This window comes from Cryptomeria japonica, chromosome 5, assembly GCF_030272615.1.
Source record: "Cryptomeria japonica chromosome 5, Sugi_1.0, whole genome shotgun sequence".
NCBI classification, from domain to species: Eukaryota; Viridiplantae; Streptophyta; class Pinopsida; order Cupressales; family Cupressaceae; genus Cryptomeria; species Cryptomeria japonica.
In genome coordinates this window covers 35542848-35563350 of record NC_081409.1, presented here as the reverse complement: position 1 = coordinate 35563350, position 20503 = coordinate 35542848, and the positions used below count along the sequence as shown (strand labels likewise).

The following is a 20503-nucleotide window of genomic DNA, read 5'->3' as shown; positions in this document are numbered from 1 at the left end:
AGCCATCTGTATCCGCCAAATCGAGCCTCTAATCAACACCTTGGCCTATGAGGATCAAATAATAGGCCAATCTTGTGAATGTCCACGTGCTAAGGAGAAGGGGACATTACAACTCTCTTTGTCTTCTTGCAAAATCAAGCTGATTGCATCTTTTCTTGACCTTTTGTAGGTGCTGTCTTGCTTTGGCAGCAAGCATCTTTGCCTTCTTAGCTCTTTGTAACCATCCATCACACATTCTTTGTGTCTTCTTTACATCTTCCAAAGTATGGTGAACAAAATCAAGCCCTTTGTGGTTTGAATCCACAATATATATTTCATGTGTAACATTCTCAACTTGAGTACCATCATAGGATGACTCAACAACATGATTACCTTCATATGAAATGGATCCTACCTCATGATTAGAACTGCTGTTGCAAAAATCAGAATAGGTGTCAAACCTTGGAATCATGCTTTCAACACCTCTAATGGGTTGATCCAAGATTGTAATTTCTTCCACTAAGTGATCAACATGATGACCCAATGGTGTGCTATGTGTCTCCATTTGATCCAAAGTTATTTCTTCTTTGGGACTCCCACATGATGACTGATTTTCATATTCATTGTGATCACTTGTAGGCAGCAAAATATAAACAAGTGATTCTTCTTCCTTTCCTTGTTCGTGCACATTAAACTCTTCACTTTTTCCAATGGCTTCTTTACTATTTGTTGATATTCTTTTCTTCCTTTGCTGCTAACATGGACTTGAAAACATCAAGCCATCTTCATCCTCATCTGGTAAACCCAAGAACTGTGTGAAAGAAAGGAGGTCACGTATCTTTTTAGGAAGGGAGCAATACTTATGGTAGCTGCTCATAATTGTATCATTTGTTGGCATGATGTCTCTTAATTGTCCTTGTATATGGAGATGAACCATTAGTTTGCTTAATTTTCTTTGAAAGGGAATCTTCAATATGCTGCAATTTAAGAATGATCTTGTGTTGTGTTTGTTCAAATTCTTTCAATGCTTGTTTATTGTTAAACAACCCCGACATGATGACCTATCTCGCTGTCCCAATTGGAAACCAATCCACTAAAGTATACACAACTTGATTTAACCCAACAGGTTGGCAAAATCCAAGCTTTGATACCATTGAAAGATCCCCAACCAAATTCTAACCAAATCTGATCCAAACCAACTATTTGTTTTGCTGATAAGGTCTTTGGCCAGCATATGTTAAGTAGGGGTTTGATTGATTTCTTTGTTTTGTTTGGATTTTTTGAGAGTTTTTGAATAATGTTTTGAATGCCAAGTGAAAGAAATAGCTGATACAAGATAGAATAATGCATAACACATTATGAAGGCAATTAAGATAGCTTTCTTTCACTTAAAAAGACCGATGTACATACCTTTAACTAAGCATAAAGGTCTGATACAAATTTTTAGCAGGTAGAATATAATAATCAGCTCTAATATTAGCTTCAAACTCCAATTACAACTTAGGGTTTGATGCCCTTCTTCCCAAAATGGAGCGGCTGGCTGAGAATAAGCTGGAAATGAGTGATACTGACCTCAAAAAGGTCTCCCCTGCAATTAATTGAAGAAAATCTGCCCTCACACTGATAATTCTGCACTCAAAACCCCAAAGAAGGCTGCCAACTACACAATGAAGCTGGATACTGATGTAACCTGTCCCCAGGAGAGATGGGTTTTCGTCCAAATCTCCGAATTCTTCTAGAAGTTTGCGTTCCTGGAAGCTCCAAGCTGCTGAAACCCTCAAGCAAGCTGCTGATTTGAAAATTAGAAGCATAAGAAGGAATCCAAATGATAGGCAACATTTCTTTTTATCTATTTTGGGGTTACTAGTTGGCCTTAAAATCATAAAATATCCTTAAGGGTCTAATTTCTCATTGTGAACTTGGCCCCCTTTTAAAAACAACTTAAGTTACTAGGATGGGGGGCACTTTTCACTATTCCTCTTATGTTTCTCCGTTACTATTCACTTTTTACTATTTCCTTAAGGCCAACTTTAATATTTTAAATTTATTTATGGATTCAACCCTTGAACTCCAATTTGATAGGCCTGTAAATCTCCTTGATAAGCTCCACAACCACCGGTTGGGTCCCCTCTCCACTCCACAGGCCTACGGGAACCCGATGATAGGCCAATCCCTGCTCAACTGCCTATCACCTAGGAAGGGGACATTACAATTTTATAGGATCTTAAGAATTCTGCCATGATCAATATGGGAAAAATTTCAGCCGCCTGCTAATATGCTCTTATTTCAGCCCATGTTAAGAACAATCTACACCATTTTTAGCAGTTTTGGAAAGAATATCATATTTTAGATTTGCTATTTTCGGCCATGGTTATTTATAGCTTTCATTATTTTTAGCAGGCTTTATTAAATGTGTGCTTTTAATGTTTTCTTTCCATAGATCAATAGGAGATTGCTGGAGTTAAGTTTTAGAATTAGTGAGTAGAATTTGGTGTAAAACTTGCATTGCATGCAAATAGATAGTTCCTAGAGTAGAATTGTAGTTAGTTTTTAGTTTATTTTTGTGTAATACCTTTTTAAACCTTATAAATAAGCACCACTTTGCACTTGGATTTCTTAACGGTAATGTTAATACCGATTTGTTGTTAACGTCACTGTTCATTGAGTCCAGTGCTTTTATGTTAGGTTGTTTTGTGTTAAGTACAATCTGATGATCTTTGTAAGCCTCGTTTTGCAATCTTTGTCTGAAGTAGATATGTAATTGTGTATACAATTTTTTTGTGCTTAATGCATTGTAGTCTTAGTTTATGTCTGTTGCCGGGAATAATCATTATGTTATGTTGTTATATTATGTTTATGTTGTCGTCGGTAATAATGAGTTACGGCAGTCAGTTAGTTAGCCGACGGGTAGGTAGTTGGAGTCGCGACGGTTGTGTCGCACCCCTTCGGGTATTATATATTGTGTACCTTTTCTTCGAAGAGGGATCAAGTTAGTCGTGTCAGATGTAATGTTATAAGCACTTATTGTACATGGACTGTGGAATTAATACGGAGGCTGGTTATTTAATTTATTTCCATTATGTTCTGTGCATTTACTTTCTGCATTTAACTGTTTACCCGAGAGGGTAAACATTTGGCGCCGCTGCCTAGACGTACTCGGGAACGGAAGACACAGATGGCGCATAGACACGATGGGCCTACCCGTTGGTGAAATAAACCCAGAGGCCGACGACGCCCGAACAGAACTTTACACAGGAGAAGACACGGCAACTCGAGAATTTTCAATTTTGCTCCAGGTAGCCATTCAAACCTACGTCCGACGAGAGGCGGCGGAGGCAGAAATCCCACCAAGTGCCGTGTGGACAGCGCTGGAGGTTAGCCCGACAGTAAACCGGTTGATGAACCACCTCCCCCAGTTGCTTGCACAGGCATTGCTGGCACAACAGGCTTGCCTGGAGGAGATTGCCCAGGAAGAGCGACGACAACAAATCTTGCAACGCTACGAAGAGAACAGCCGACGGGAAACGGAATGAGATGGTGCCAGGCCAAGAGGAAATTGGACCTTGTAATAATCCCGACACACGGCTGATATAAATTGTGGCCGAAAGGCAAAATAAAAATAAAAATAATAAAAGTTTTTTTGTGTACATGGCGTGTGTTTGCTGTGTATGGAAGTGACTTATGCCCAATAGACTAAATAAGGACAAAAATAAAAAGATACAGAGTGACGAATGGGAAGTGGCACAAACCGCGTTGAATCTCAGACAGCAGATAGAACGAAGGTGTAGGCTAAGGCAGCTTGCCGAGGGACGACCGGCTGAGGGGTTGCCCGAAGGGAACCCAGGAGGTGTCACGGAGGTTGCGGAGGCAGAGATAGACGGAGAGAACTACACTGTCTACACTGTTGTAGGGCTGCCAGAAGGAGTCATGGAGGGTGCCGAAGGAGAACTCTACAGTTCGCCAGAATACCACCGTAGGGTAAGAAGCCGCGAAGAGTTGGTGGAATAAACAAGGCGAAGTCTAAACCTGATCGACGCTACCAGAGACTTGCTAAAGAATTTGTCCATTTCAGAGGACAACCGGAGGGAGACAACCAACCAGAGGGAGACAACGGAAGGTAACGGTACGACCGAAGGTGCCGAGGGAGCACAAGGGTATCGTACGGGAGGCAATTTGTTTGGTTCGGTGTCAGCAACTTTTTCCGGAGGACCCACGAGTGGAGGTTCAGTTGCAGGAGGCGGAGGATCGCCAGGTACAAGCACACAAGGAATTAGAGGAGCGAGACCCAGTGGTGGGATGGCGAGTAAACAAAAATTGCCAAAGTTCAGAGGGGAGGGCAAGGAAGACCCCTTACGGCACTGTCGTACATGTGAAACCATTTGGTCCGCCAACGGAGTAACAGACCAGGATGACTGGGTACAGCAGTTCCCAGCCACGTTACGAGGAGTTGCCATAGATTGATACTCCGATGTGGACAAGCAAAAAGTGGCCATGTGGGCCAATCTACAGAAGGAATTCACGGGGGAGTTCGGTTGCTCCGTGATGACAATGAAATTGTAACAGAGATATACAGTACCAAACAAGGTACCAGGGAGACAGTACGGGCATACAGTCGGAGGCTGAAAGAACTCGGGTAAAATGGAAAGCCAACCCGTAGATGGATTGAAGAAACGATGGTTCGTTGAAGGGTTGAAATCCTCCCTACGGAGGAAGATGAAAATTGTACCCCCGACGTCATATGACGACACTTATAAGAGGGCGATGGACCTAGAGAGCGAACACAAAACATCAAAGAAGAAGAAAAGTAATAAATCCTCATCCGAGGATGATGACTCTTCACAGGAAAGCAGCAGCAACGACGAGGCTGGCAAACGGGTGCAAGCGCTCCAGAAAGACATGGAGCGAATGAGAAAAGAATTCAAAATAATGAGAAGCACGGGTCGGAACGAAGGGGACATATGGTGCATTGAGTGCAAAGAGGAAGGGCACACAAAGGGTACTTGCCAAAAGAAGGCATTCTGCGAGATTTGCCAAGTGATGGGACACTCCACCAAGGAGTGCCCATACAACATGAAAACCCGAAGTACGCAAATGAACCAGGTGCTGTTCACGGAGCAGGCCACAACATCCGCACCAGTGGGTACCGGCCAACATACTAACACAACGGCATCATCTGGAGGATACCGAGACAACAGACGTGGCGATGGAAGGAATAGCAACAATAACAATAACGGAAGCCGTATCCAGTATGATGCCAAGGGCCGGCCAATTATCCAATGTAGGGCCTGTAATCAGTGGGGGCACTTCGCCCGTGATTGCATGAAGGAAGCCACCCCTCAGCACCTCTGTCGTTGGTGTGGGCCAGGCGACCATGAGGACGCAAATTGCTCGCAGGCAGGGGTTAATCTCCTCAACATTGAGAAGGCTGAGAAGACTGGTGAGAAAGAAGTACTGGCGATCACTCGCGCCTAGACGAAAAAAGCCACTTATCCCGACCCCTGTACGGAGAAGGAGAGATTATGGGAGGCAAAGGCCAATATTGAACGTGAGATGACGACCGAACGACGGGACAACGAGGTGGCGAGTACATCATCCCGTACGGAAGCGGAAAATAACATCATTGGGCAAATCTTGTAGATAGAGGTGCCGATAAAGGTAAAAGACCTTCTAGACTCTATGCCACAATTGAGGACTGCCATCCTCACCAATGTGCAAAGCACCGCATTGTCGAGTGCACCACAGGTAGGGGTTCCCGCCACCGCATCGTCGAGTGCACCACAGGTAGGGGTTCCCGCCACCGCATCGTCGAGTGCACCACAGGTAGGGGTTCCCGCCACCGCTTCGAAGAGTACACCACAGATGGAGGTTTCCGTCAGCGCTTCGACTGACCCGATGTTACTAGCCTTGAGCAGTGGTAGACACCCAGCTGTGGTAGAAATGGGTATCTGTGGGACCATTCTGAAGGACACCATTGTAGACGGGGGATCTGGGGTGAATGCACTATCAGAAGAAACATGGAAGCGGCTGGGGAAGCCCACCCTGTGGCCACCCACATTCAACCTAGTGGGAGCGAACCAACACGGCATTAAGCCACTCGGCCTGTTGATGGCCCAGCAAGTGACAATTGGTACGCAACCATTCTTGTTAGATTTCGTGGTTATTCCCTCGAAGAAGAAAGGCTATGATGCCATCCTGGGGAGAGCGTGGTTGATCAACGCGAGGGTAAACCACAACTGGAAGAAAAATACACTTTCCATGGAGAAGGGAGGGCGGAAATATACCATTGACCTACACACCCAAGATGTCGGCGAAGAGCTCGCCTCTTCCGACTCGGACTCAAAGGACTCTAATAAAGGGGAAGGGGGTCCCGATGAAAGCAAGGACAAGAACGCGATGGAGCCGAACAGTGAAGGGGTGCTCGAATTGGAGGGATGTTCTGAAGATGAGGTATGCTCACTTAATGGGCTCTTCCACTGGCAAATGGAGGATTACGAAATGTTTTCCAAAGCTACAGGCTCAAAGTAGAGGAACCAGAGCAACCAACAGAGGTGTACCTTCCGGAATACAAAGAATATTGGAAGGGAGACGCCTCAAACCCTGGTGACGTAGATAATCCAAAGAACAATTGTGTCGGCAACGATTGGAACCTTGTGTTGAAGGCTGTAGCTTTCAAAATCTTTATTCTTCTTCTTCTTCTTATGTACGGGAAGGAGGTCGTGGTCCCTGTAGAATTTGTGGTTCCAAGTCTTCCAATGGCCATTGAAAATAGATTGGCCACCAACGGGTACAAATTGAAACCCTACCACGCGAAGCGCGCAGGGGACCCGAGAGGCCGAGAGCTCAAGGGGGACCTGAGAGGCCAGGCAGGCGACTCAAGAGGCATAGGACCACAACAGGCAACTCTCGGGCGAGGAAAACCGAGAAGGATGAAGGGTAATCCCAGAGACAGGGGACCCGAGCAGACGACTCTCTAAGACAACTAAATTAGGAGATGAGGAAAAAAATACGTACGGTCGTATGACAGGCGACCGTACGGTAAAAAATTCATTAAAACAATGGAAAAAACCGTAGGGTCGTACGACAGCGACCGTACGGTCAAAAAATTATTAAAAAAAAAAAGAAGAGAGAAAAGAAAACAAAAGCGCCACAGTGGGACCACCGGCGGTGGCGACACCGACAGTGACCACTGTATGGTGGACCACCGACGGTGATCACCGTGCGGTGGGCCATCGGCGGTGGTGACCACCGTGCGGTGGTAACACTGACTGTGGGACCATCGTACGGTGGACACCACCGGCGGTGGTAACCATCGTCGTGTGGAAAGGCCAAAAACACACGCAAAGATTAAGACGCACAACCACGCAGCCGCTCCGTTGTATGGTGGAGGGGTGTTGACGACACGGGAAGGTGGCCGCACGATCAGAGGTGCCAATGCTGTTGTTGACCGTACAGGGAGGTTGTATGGCCGGGGTGCCATCGGGGAGATTACAGTGTCAAAAAAAAACAAAAAACGACGATGACCAGATTTAAAATGATTCACTGGAGTTTGAAGCCAGGACACTGGAAATTCAGAGTGGAAAAGAAGGGTTTTTGGCATCTTAAAATATCACAGAAATGCTGTGCACCATGGACTTTCGTATGGTTCTGAGGGTTGTAAATTGGTGTTGGCGGCAGGGGCGTTGCCCCAGGACCCTTCGGGGGCGCTGCCCCAGACCCTGTGAGGGGCGCTGCCCCTCGACCCCACTGGGGGCGTTGCCCCCAGACCCCCAGTTTATTTTTTGAGCTACAATACACTTTTTCGAGTTGGGCGAAGGGCATCTGAGAAGTCATGGTAAGTGTGGGTTGTTTCGTACGGTGAGAAAGAAGCCTGACGCTAAAGCATTGGCGGGAAGCCATAAGCCGTAGAGGGAGACGGATTTGGAGGTTGGGAACAAACAGAGTTTGAGGGAAGGCATTGCAAGTCCGCGCAGTTGTATGACACCAGGGAGTTATTCAGTTCAATTTTTAGCCTTTGGGGAGTGTGATGGAGGATTTGAGGTGTCTCCTAGCATTTGTGCCAGCGGATTGTGGCCACCTCCAAGCATGACTGGTATGCTTTGAGGAACTCGGAGTATGTCTCGGCTGGACGTGAGGTTGCCTTGGTGGATGCACAGAGGGCTCGGGAGGAGCTGACCACCAGGTTGGAGGCAATAGTCGCGTGAGACTTAGTTCAACGTACCTAGGAGTTGGATGCCGGGAGAGCAGCACGGGTGGCTATTGAGGACAAATTGGCTAGGGAGACAGTATCATTTGAGTAGTAGTTGGTGGAAGCTGAGACTGAAAAACGTGTTTTGCAGCCAAGTTTGGGTTAGGCACAGGACTGTGATGGCAAAGGAAGCAATATTGGTGAAATCCGCACTTGAGCATCGGATGGTAGCAAAAAAGGGTTTTCAGGCGAGGACGAAGGAAGTGTATAAGATCCGGGCCCGACTGGCGTCAGTAGTTTCTGCCGTTCATCTCTATTTTGTATTAAGTCGTCGGAGTCGACTTCTTTTCTTGGGGGGGATGATGTTGCCGGGAATAATCATTATGTTATGTTGTTATATTATGTTTATGTTGTCGTCGGTAATAATGAGTTACGGCGGTCAGTTAGTTAGCCGACGGGTAGGTAGTTGGAGTCGCGATGGTTGTGTCGCACCCCTTCGGGTATTATATATTGTGTACCTTTTCTTCGAAGTGGGATCAAGTTAGTCGTGTCAGATGTAATGTTATAAGCACGTATTGTACATGGACTGTGGAATTAATACGGAGGTTGGTTATTTAATATATTTCCATTATGTTCTGTGCATTTACTTTCTGCATTTAACCGTTTACCCGAGAGGGTAAACAATGTCCACTGCAATTCAAATCATATTTTACTTTTGATTTTCAACCTCTGTGTTTAGCTGAAAATTGCTTGCATTCCTCGTTAAATTTAATCTCTTTCTGCAGTAGATAGTTTTAAAGGTATAAAATCTTGCATCTAGGGTAGTTGTGCTGAATTTACTTAGGTTTTAATTTAATTTTGTTTGTATTGCATACTAGAAATCCTTAGATTCTTGAAAAAGGAGTTTCCTCTAATAATTTGAAGAACAATTTACTGTACACGCTGTTCCATCTGTGTTACATGGAATCTGTGAACTAAAATGTTAATAAAAGTTGAGGAAAATGAATAGATTAGTCTTAGGTTGGACACCTGTGTTAGAATCTTTGTCTTGGAGAGTTTGTTTCGTATAGTATCCTGGGGCTTTCAAGTACACTGCATATGTTAAAGCACCCTTTCTAAATAGGGTATTATTGTACTCAAATTTGCTCTTTTGATTTCTTGCAGGATGATGACAAACTTGCAAGTTATGGTGTGAAGATGAGTCTACAATCATGGTGGCAAACCATTTTTAAAAGGGCAGAGTGTTGCAATTTCACTTCTGCTATGCAAAGCCAATTTTTTTCTCTTTGTAAGCTTTGGGGCATTTTTTGAAATATAAATCTTGCTTATTTAATGTGAAGCATGATTTTTCAATGGGAAGTTTTGCTTTGGTGAAATATATTATGGTGGTAAAATCCCTGAAGTTTAAGATGGTAATTTTGGTGAAATGGATTTGTTAAGAATTATTAAATCATAGCTAGTGGATAGATTTAAACATATAAATACATTTAAATCTATTGTTACTACTTGGAATAGTTACTAGGTTAAACTAATAGTTTACCTATGTTTGTTGAGTTGTTAGGTGATTTGTTGTACTTGTAACACATGTAGAATGGGTATGGTGAGGAATAAATGAGATTAGGTGGAGTATGCTTCCTATTTTATAGGATCACAACAAATATAGTAACTGTATAAATATTTTACTATGTTGGAATGATATCATCCTATTAATCTGCATTTCATTGCAAAATCCTCATATGGTATCAGAGCAATGTTTGGTCCAGTAACTGTGATGGAAGAACAAATTTTTTTTGAGTTAACTTCCATTAGTTTTATTTCTTTCAGAGAAGAGGTTTTGTTGTGAATGCAAGGAGAAATATAATAGCAACTATTAGTGTGTTATTCATTTGTAAATCCTGTGTGATTTCTGAGTTTTCTTTGTGATTAGAGTTTGTATAAACAGACTAGCCCTGAGCATTTGAAAGGATACTGTAGCAAAGAGATCTGCACAACCATGCTAAAATTCTCAGTGATTTTTAACAAAAATGATTATGTGCACATCTGTACACGTTTAATATATATTTTGATGAGGAAAGATTGCTGTTGAGAGGAGCATACAAAATTGTTGCAAGAGAAGAGGTTAAGAACACATTTTTTTCTGAGGTAACTTCCATTAGTCTTTTTTCTTTCCGAGAAGAGATTTTGTTGTGAATGCAAGGAGAAATATAATAGCAACTTATTCATTTGTAAATTTTGTGTGATTTCTGTGTTTTCTTTATGATTAGAGTTTGTATAAACAGACAAGCTCTGAGCATTTGAAAGCATACTGTAGCAAAGATATCTGCATAACCATACTAAAATTCTCAGTGATTTTTATAAAAAATGATTCTGTGCACGTCTGTACAAGTTTAGTATATATTTTGATGAGGAAAGATTGCTGTTGAGAGAAGCATACAAAATTGTTGCAAGAGAAAGTGAAGATTCATATATTCATGTATTACATAAAGTCCTGTTCTATTCGCAGCAAAAGTATGAGAATTGATCAGGTTTAAAACAACCCAAGGAGCAGCAAGGGCGAGTTTCTGGAGTTGTGAATAGCGTGCACAACAAGAGGAGCAGCACCTTAGTGCACCGCATACTATAATTTTAATATGAAATTTCATCATAATTTTTTTTTGTGGCAAAATTATGGCATGTCATTATTTATATTTTATTTAGTTTCAAACATTTAAAAATTAAAATCTAGTAGATTCAAGATTCAACATTTATTTTTCCTTTACCTCTATGGTAGCTTGAGATTGGATTTTTTTCCTTTACCTCTAAAGTATCTTGAGATTGGATTAATCCTGCATCTTATTATAAAAAAGGAGTCTGTCAATGAAACTTTGTCAGCTTATTTGTCAAGTGTCATTTTGAACTTCTCCTCGGAAGCATTTCGTTCAAGGTCCTTTGTTTTTTCATATTTAATTGTTCTTGCGTTCTTGTACTGTGGTCTAGGCTTAGATATTGCCAAGTGGAATTTTAATGGTTTCATAACTTTTTAGGATGGAGGTGAAGTCTGCCAAAAACAAAACATACCAGTTTCTGAATCTTTTGGCAAAAGGGTTTTGCTTCAACCCTCTTTTATTGTAAGATCAAATTGTTTTCGGGCTTTAGCTTCATTGAACATCCAATTTGTAAATGTGTTCTGTAAGGGGTGCATTGTTTGTGGAACCTGACACCTATACGTAGATATTTTGATTGAGGGGTGTGTGGGTGGGCAGCAAAATATCAAGGAGATGAGCATTGGAAAACATTTTGCTCCTATTGTCTGAGAATTCATGACTATTGGAGAGCTTCATAACACATTCTAGTTCGATGACCATATGGACTGACTTGCTTGAGTGTCATTAAAATCTGGAGGAAGTTGGAAGAGCATAGAGGGATGGGGGATAATTTCCAACCTTGAGTTTGCTGGTTGCTTGGAGATTGGAATATTCTTTTAGTACCATTTGGTTCATAAAAAGATTTCTTTTCTGTAAGGTCTGGACTGACTAAGACTAATTTTGTTGTTGAATTCGCTTGAAGAAGCGAGGCCTAGTCCAACTACTTTGTTTTGCAAATAGCTATGTGTGTCCCTATTTGTGTATGGAGTTATTTTTTATGAGCAATAGTATGTATCATTGTTCATATAATTCCAATGAGGCCATTCTTACTAAAGAAGCATTTGAGGTAATTTCTGCTATTGTCTAGTGCAATACTTGAGTGTGTCCCTATTTGTACCCAAAGTGTTTTGTAGTAAGTAGTATAGTTTTATTGAATTCATCCTAGTTTATCTCTTATTTCTCATCATGTAACAACAATCTAGAGGCTTGATAAAGGATATCATCACACTAAATTTCCCTTTAATATCATTGCTGATAGTGTAGATTTTTCTCTTTTTAGGGTCATTATGCTTGGTGCAAGTGACCAACTAGTGGATTTGAGTCAGAATAGGAAATATTAGGACTTGAATTAGCACACTATCTCTCTAAGAAATCAAGAATTCAACTCTTGCACATCTACATGCCCTAGCACAACATCTTTGATCATGGGATAATCATATGCCTATGCTAAAGCTGATTTCACGACCTTAAAATGGTATATTATAGTAGTTGTTAGTGATTTCATTTGCACCTTTTAGTGCAACATAAAAAACAAAATAGATGTGTGGTAGAACCACTTGTTGAATTTGAAGTGTAAGCCACCTGCGAAATAAAAAATAACCTAGTATGAATGATATGTACTTGCAATTTACAATCTTTATACTCTTTTTCAGGTATTTCACATTCTTATTGAATAAACTTGAAATTTGTCTTTTTGGGTTTGCCTAGTGTAAAATTTTGAAATGCTCTTCCAACACAAGGCAAAGGAGTTTATGCTTATTTATTCAAAATAAATTCTATGATTAGATGCTTGTTTTAGTTAAATTTTAAAATTGAACAATTCATGTACACATACATGTTTGAGTAAGTTAAAATATATAAGCACACATGTTGTGATAAATTAAATGCAAGACTCAGTACAAAACCATGATCTACACCTTTGAGCTCATCTACAAGATAAACCTTGCCAATTTGCCAAAACAGTTTAACCCTCAACACACATGATGAGACATCTCAGTAGATATTTATAAGCATGATAGACATAATAAATGCCATTGAGTGAATAACAAACATTGGATAACAATAACATTGAATACTTGATAAATAACAATTGCAACAATATGTAGGTGTGAGAAATGTTATCATAAATCTAATTGCAAAATAATAAAAAACCAATTGTTACTTCTACTCAAGAATAATTAATTGTATGAAATGTAATCTTTATTACAAAATACTATCCTTCAATACTAAAATTAAATCTATGAACCTCTTGTTATGTTGTAGATATAATTTATTACAAACTATTGTTGGGATCTAAGAACATGAGAGGGGGGGGCCGGGGGGGGGTGAATCAGTGTTTTGTCGGAATGAACAATTTTTAACTTTCTAAACCATGCAGATATGTACCGGTAAACAAATAAGCATATAACAAGAAACAAATAAACCATCCACATAAATGAACACCATAACACACATAATTTATACGTGGAAAACCTCAATGAGGAAAAACCACGGCGGGATTTGTGGCCCACAATATCAGCTCACTGGCCATATGAAAAGATATTACATAAAACAGAGGCCTGCACTTGTAGGAAGGCACACTGCCTAGAGCATACTGCTCATCTCTAAAGAGCCTCACTGACTACAAGCTTTCTGCCAAAGTAAATTACTGAAAATGAACTCAGGAATGCATCTGCTATACCAAATAGAGTTCCGGTTCTGGTTCTGCTCTGTACCGGTTCACAATCTTGAACTATTACCGGTATTACTTCTCCTCCAAGAATGCTTTCCAAGCTATCTATAGATCATTGCATGATATAATGTTCGCATACAATAATGATCTCCATATATGTAATTAATATCACACAGTTCTGCTATACCTATATATGTCTATCACCTATTACATCACATCATCATCTCATACTTATTACAAAATTGACCTAGCAGACTGACTTATATACCTATTACACATGATATGCCGTATGTCGGCTTACAATGCATTTACAAAAGATATTCAATGTCGGCCTCGACAATAATTACAAAATGATTTACTAAATAAATCTTTCTTGATGTCGGCTTCCTTGAAGTATTGATGCCGGTGCCGGTGCCGGTGTAGCCCTGAATGCTTCCAATACCGGTATCTGCCAGTATGTGCCTCCTAGTGCCGGTTTGTGACTTCCATCAGATCTTGTTGCCATCAATGACAACAAAATGAATCCAACGAGTGTCAATTGCCAACAATCTCCCCCTTTGGCATTGATGGCAACACTCATGTGAAAAATGGATTCCCTGCCGGTGTGCTCCCCCTAAGCAATACTCTTCATCTGATAACATATTCCCTGATATTTTTCACATATATACATACTCCCCCTTTGACATTAATGCCAAAGACTGGTGAAAGAATAAAGAATGAAAGAATATAGTTAAGAGTCACTCGAGCCTAGTCATCTTCAGGATTTATGGGTAAGCCTTTTGCAGCAACTGAAGATATGTGTCTGTTGTGACCATTTCACACATCGCCCCATTGCAAATGGGGACCCATGCTTTTTTGCTTTTTAGGGTTTGTTCTTTAGGTTTTTTAGGGTTTTGTTAGTTAGCCTTTGCATTTTGAGTGCTGTCGGGTGATCACATGGATAAGCAAGTCCGGCTTGAGTGATGTCCTGATCTTGAAATTTGGCTAAGTCTGGAATGTCTTGATCCTGAAATTTGACTAAGTCTGGAAACTGAAAAACCTCAAAAAGCTAGATTTTGGAATATAACTCCTGGAGGTCTGAAACCACTCTCAAACATCCTGAAAGTATATATGGAATATAACTTAAAGTATAAGAACTTATACTTAAATGTTATATTCCATAAAAGTTATCCTGATAGAGAGTTCGAAAAGTCAAATTTCGCTCCTGTCCTTCACTGAGGATCCAGAGCGAATTTCGCTCCTGTCCCTCCCAGGAGGACCAAGGCGAAGCGCTCCTGTCCCTCACCAAGGGACCAGGGCGATAATACTTATTTGAGCCATTCCTGACCTTGTTTGGACGAATTGAGACATCAAAGGCATGGTGAAGGGCAAAATGAGCATGATGGAGCATCCAGACTTGATCAAAAGCAATGAAATGATGAATTTTTTGCCTAGAAGGTCAAATTCGCTCCTGTCCCTCACTGAAGGACCAGAGCGATTTTCTTTATATGCACAATTTTAGACCTTTTTTTGGACATTAACTTTTATTCATAGCATGAGGCAGGATGATATCTTCCCTAGGAAAGACATTTCATGGTGAAAAGTGAAGCATTTGGGCCTGGAGAGCAAAAATCGCTCCTGTCCCTCACTGAAGGACCGGAGCTTGAAATCCAAAATTGCCTTGTCCTTGAAAGATTTGAACGATTTCGCGAATTGAGAAGATCAAAGGAGATACATTTTATCAGTTGAATATAACTTGAAAGCGCAATCATGAGGAAAATTGACCCTAGAAGCAAAATCGCTCCTGTCCCTCTGCCAGGGACCAGGGCGAATTTAAGTGATAGCTCCCGTCCCTCTCTCAGGGACCAGAGCGATTTTCCCTATAAAACAGGTTTTGGGCGAAGATCAAGTAAGTATTAAGTTTGAGGCAAGCAAAGGAGGCATAACGAGTCCGTTGAAGATAATTTGAAGATTGCAAAAACGCCAAGTGAAGCCCATATTGTCCTAGGCGCTCCTGTCCCTCTTCCAAGGACCAGAGCGATTTCTTCCTTAGACAAATCTCTCACCAAGATAAAGCAAATTTCATGTCAAGGATGAGTGAAGGGAAGCATAGCGGATCCATTGAAGATGGTTTTAAAAGTTAGCAAAGCATGATTGAGCCTACAAGTGAAAGTTCGCTCCTGTCCCTCAGCCAGGGACCAGGGCGAACTCAAGGTTATTTAATATTCCCTCCAAGCTTAAATCACTCCAAGCTAAGACACAAAGGGGCAATGATGTTTGGAACGCCTCGGAGAGAAAATAAAGTATCAAAGACCGCAAAGGTGATGGAAATGCCCAAATTCGCTCCTGTCCCTCACCAAGGGACCAGAGCGAAATGTTCAAGTGTGTCTAAGTTTAAGTCGCCACTCACATTTCAAGTGTTCAAAAGGGAGTAAGGAACATCATTTTACACTGTGAAGACAATTGCAAGTTGATATAAACAAGGATGAGCACAAGGAACAAAGGTTCGCTCCTGTCCCTCACCAAGGGACCAGGGCGATATTCATTCAAATATCAAATTTGCATTGTAAAGGACGAGTAAAGTATGCATGGAATGAATGGATAACATTGTTACTTGCCTTGCGATATAAATTGGTGATTAAAGAGACAAAGACCCAAGGAAAAAGGCAAGTTCGCTCCTGTCCCTCACCAAGGGACCAGGGCGAAAGTACTTTAAAGCGCACTCCTTCCACAAAAGGGACGAATTAAGCTCAAGATTCCCAATTAAAATGCTATTTTGGACGTCTAAGACATAACTCTGAACATGAAAAACAAGGCCAAAATGAAGGAGCGCTCCTGTCCCTCTCCCAGGGACCAGAGCGATATGGTTAGTGTCCCTTATTCCTCCCATGCTTAGGCGCCAATATTTTCGAATTACATTAAAATGCCAAATTCGATAAAAATGTGAAAGATTTAATTAAATTGGTATTTAAAAATAGCGCATGGACATTCAATAATTAATTTAAAGCCTTTAAAAAATCGAGGTTTTTAATTACAAAGACATTTAATTAATTATTATTAAATTAAATTTTAAAAAAAGGGGAGCGCTTGGGGTATTATTTTGCAAGGTCAGCCCCCTCTTTTATTAAATTTTATTTGTTTTTGGGGCCTATTTTCCAAGTCGGCCTAGGGGCAATTATCAAGATGAGCGCCTATATAAGAGGGGTGTGTTGAGCATGTTAATCCATCTTTCAATCATTTGTTCAAGTGCGATTTTGAAGGAGCAATAAAGGAGTGCGAAATCTGGTCCAAGAAGGAGTGCGAGTTGAAGGCTAGAGGTGGAGCGAATTTTCCTCAAGACGTTGAAGGCTAGAAGTGGTGAAGTTGATAGAAGAAGCACATTTTGAAGACTTTGATCCACATTTTGCCTAGCAAACTTGCTTAATTTTGCATCTTTGCTTAGAGTTAATTCCCAAGTGGAGGTATGGCGAGATTCTCCTAGTCTCAATTTTGAATTTTGAATTTTCAATCTCAAGTGGCTTAGTAAATTTAGGAAATGATAATTCAAAGATTTATCATGAGGTTTCCTAATTTAAAACTTAAATCCTCTTTCTAGTCTATATTTCCATGTTGCAAAATATATTACTAATTTTGAAATGTTGTGTAGGTATCAAGATGGCGACTCCAAGCTCGAAGGATCTGCAAGTCGGAAGATTGTCCTCAAGGAAAATCAAGCCAGATCAAGGACGGTCTCCTCGAGGACGATCAAGCAAGGACAAGGGCGGCCTCCTCCAATCCAGCGTTTCAAGGCGAGGTACATCATCATCCTGCAAATCAAGGATGCAAGAAGTCAGAACGAGGGTTGTCATCACTTCTCCAGTCAGTGTGGTCCACCTCAGCATGTCCAGATTCAATGTACCTAACTCATGGAAGGTGGCACAAACTCCTATGTACCTACCCCGTCTATCCATTGGTGGAATTTTCTAGAGAGGACATGTGTCCAAGCAATACAATTTTATCATTGGTCAAGCATTAAATGTTATGTAATGGTTGTAACAAACCCTAATTAGGGTTTTCATTGTTGAATCTTGGCCATTGATCTCGAATTGATCTAGGCCATCGAATTGTATTGTGGGCACTATATAAGCCCTGGCATTTCATTTGTAAAGGCATTAGGAATTAGAGAGAATAGGTTAGTTGGAAGAGTTAGAATATAGTTGATAGAATAGCAATTAGAGTAGAGTAGAGAGAGAAGGCAAAGATTGTTGCCAAGATGTTGTTGTAAAAGACTTGTAACTTCATTGAAGAAATGGTGAAATTTAGTGGTCGATTCGACAATTTGCATAGTCTTTATACTTCTCGTATTTGATTTCATGTTATTAGATGAGTGGAAGAAATGTGCTTGATTGATGGTGAAATTCGTATATCCATACTACTGGCAGTTTGTTGATTGCAGACTTGCCTTGTGTAGTCAACTGGAATTGTTCAGCTTAAGCTTAACTTCAATTGTCGCTTCTTCATTGATATGCATCAACCTGATGGTGTCTATGCCTACAGTGATGATTTGAACATCCTAAAGCTTCCCTTCGAAGATCGCACTAGCCTTGTGGAGATGGTCCTGCGATGTCAAAACAAGACCTAGTTAGAGTTTCATCAAAGATCAATCATTGCTCCTACATTCTTAGTATTAGGATTAGATCCTCTCTTTGCCCTCATCTTTTTTCCTTTTTTCAAATCTAAGCTAGTGAAAATCCTGTGTCCAGCAATATTCAAAGCAAATCAGAAGTTCAAGCATCAAATGTAAGTCCCCTTGTGATTCCAGCAAATCACATCATACCACAGAGAGCTTATCCACACGTAGAGACCCTACATACAAGAACCTTGGAGTCATCCTGATTGATCCTTTTTTGCGACATCTTCAGCAATCAGAGACTTTATTCAAGAGAGGATAAGGTACCCTTGGGTATTTTATTCTGTGTATGATTGTGTACAAAATACACGTCAACAGTGTCCCAGCCTGATTTGAAAGTATTAGATACCGATGCAAGTCCACTAAGTAAGTGGGCAAGCAATTCCTTCTCCTGTGTATCTACCGGTGTGGGTTTTGCTAGCATATCCATGCATTCTCTCTTGTGAGTTTTGGACTTACCAATCCTCTTAAATTTCTTGCTCTCCTTATTATTCTATCTTTCTCTTTCTCAAAAAGAAAAACTTGGTTCTCCAAGGACAAAATTTGTCCATCAACAGATGTAGTTAGTGTAGTCAAACCATCAAAAGAATTAGCAATATTAACCATTTTGTCATATAATTCTTTCAATCTGCTATCTACATTGGCTGTTAGACTTCCTATATTACAACATACTCGGTAAATATTAGTACATTGTTTTAAACAAACCTCAATAGAAATAAGTTTGTCCTCTATCTTCTTCTTCCCAGTTTCTATGAGCTGATCAAAAGTTGCTCGTTTTGCTGCAGAGGAAACTGTCCAAAGCCCGTCGGTCTGCAATCTGTCTCAAGGATTGATAGCTATTTGATATGTGCTCTGATAAGGTTTTGAGCTTACCGGAAGGGCTTGCTCCATCCTCAATCTGACAGTTAGGCATTATTATGTGTAGTACAGAGACCGATTGATCAATTAACCCTTAATCTATAGTCTCTTCTTTTAGCAATTTCTGAGTGGCCATCATGATTAGTTCTGTTGGACTTAACTCAGAAACTGATTTCTTCTCGACCTGATAAGTGTCAATTGCCAAAACTCTTGCCGGGGAATCAACTTTGCCTGCCAGTATGGACTCACTTGATTTAACCTTGTCCATCTCAACCTCTTTTACACCAGTGGCTTCGCCACTTGGTGCAGTATTGGTTACTGTCGGTGGAGTATCATCCACAGTGTTTCCAGTGTCCTGTACATTCTCTTGCTCAAAACTAGTCCGTGCTGGTATAAACTGTACACTCTCTTTAACTGCCGATTGTGGTTGTGTATCTATAGTTACAACCAGTTGTGATTGTGTCAAAATTGGAGTAGAACTGCCCAAAATACCCTTTCCTTTTGATTTGTCAGGAACGGTGGGGGATGTTACCTTTGCAAATTCTTCTTGAGATGTGAGAAAGTCTGGGTTTTTCTGAAAGAATTTTGTCCATCCCTTGTCTCATTTACCACCTCATTTACTCTACCCATCATAAGGCTTATCTGCCAGTTTTTACTACTAAAAATTGTCCTATTAGCAGTATCTATACATCTTTTCATCTCTTCATTATTTATAGTACCACATTGTTCCAAAAGTGCAACTTCCTTGGTTTCCCTATCCCTCTTGACAACGTCAAGTCTCCTAGCTTCAAGTTTATTGTACAGGGATAAAGGTATCCTTCAAAATTTCAACTAAGGCCTTTTTATAGATGTCTATATACAATAAAATAGCCTCTTCTAACTCATTTTGCTCATTTTCTTCAAAAAATTCATAATACTTTGATATATTCTTTAATATTCCATCTTTTGTAACTTTATCAATAATTTCAGCACAGGTCATTGTCGTCTTACCAGTTCCGGTATCATCACCCTTCTACTTTTTGCTTGTGGTTGCCGGTGTGATTGGTTTTCTCTTCTGCATAGGCTTCCTTACTGGTGGTGGAGGTGTAGTAGGTTGAGCTGCCTTTCTGACAAGTCTCCTCCTTGGTTCTGCCTTTTGTTGCTCTAACGGTGGTTTTACCACATTCTTCCTTTGCACCCTTCTGAAAGCCAGAGGCTCATTATCCTCAGGGTTAGAGTCAGAAGTGATTGGGGAAATGTGTGCTTGTGGCTTTTTCACTTCTTCAGTAGCAACCTCTGCCGGTTTGACTACCTGTTTAGATTTGGAACCTAGTTGAGTGTCTATTTTGTAAATCACATCTTGCACATATGCAGACATTTTCTCTATTTTCTTCTCTCTTCTTTTTCTGTTAAAACCTGTTTTCACTTCAAGAGCCTTTTCTCCTGTTGTACCGAAGTTCTCTTTTTTATCATCTAAAGGGGCATCTATTAGTGTCTTTGCATAGACTTCAAAGATCTTGTCATCTACCTCATATCCAAGCTCAGTGATCCAGATTTGC

At 40.8% G+C, this 20503-nt stretch overlaps 1 protein-coding gene across 10 annotated transcripts in view; it reads left to right on the top strand.

Annotated features, from left to right (window-relative positions):
* Window positions 1-20503, top strand: part of LOC131057423 (protein NUCLEOLAR FACTOR 1-like) — a 362090-nt gene that overhangs the window by 215722 nt on the left and 125865 nt on the right. For all 10 annotated transcript variants that reach the window (XM_059221122.1, XM_059221116.1, XM_059221119.1 and 7 more), the window contains one exon: window positions 9329-9452. In XM_059221122.1, coding sequence (XP_059077105.1) covers window positions 9329-9452 — 124 coding nt within the window. The remainder of the gene's footprint in view (window positions 1-9328; window positions 9453-20503) is intronic.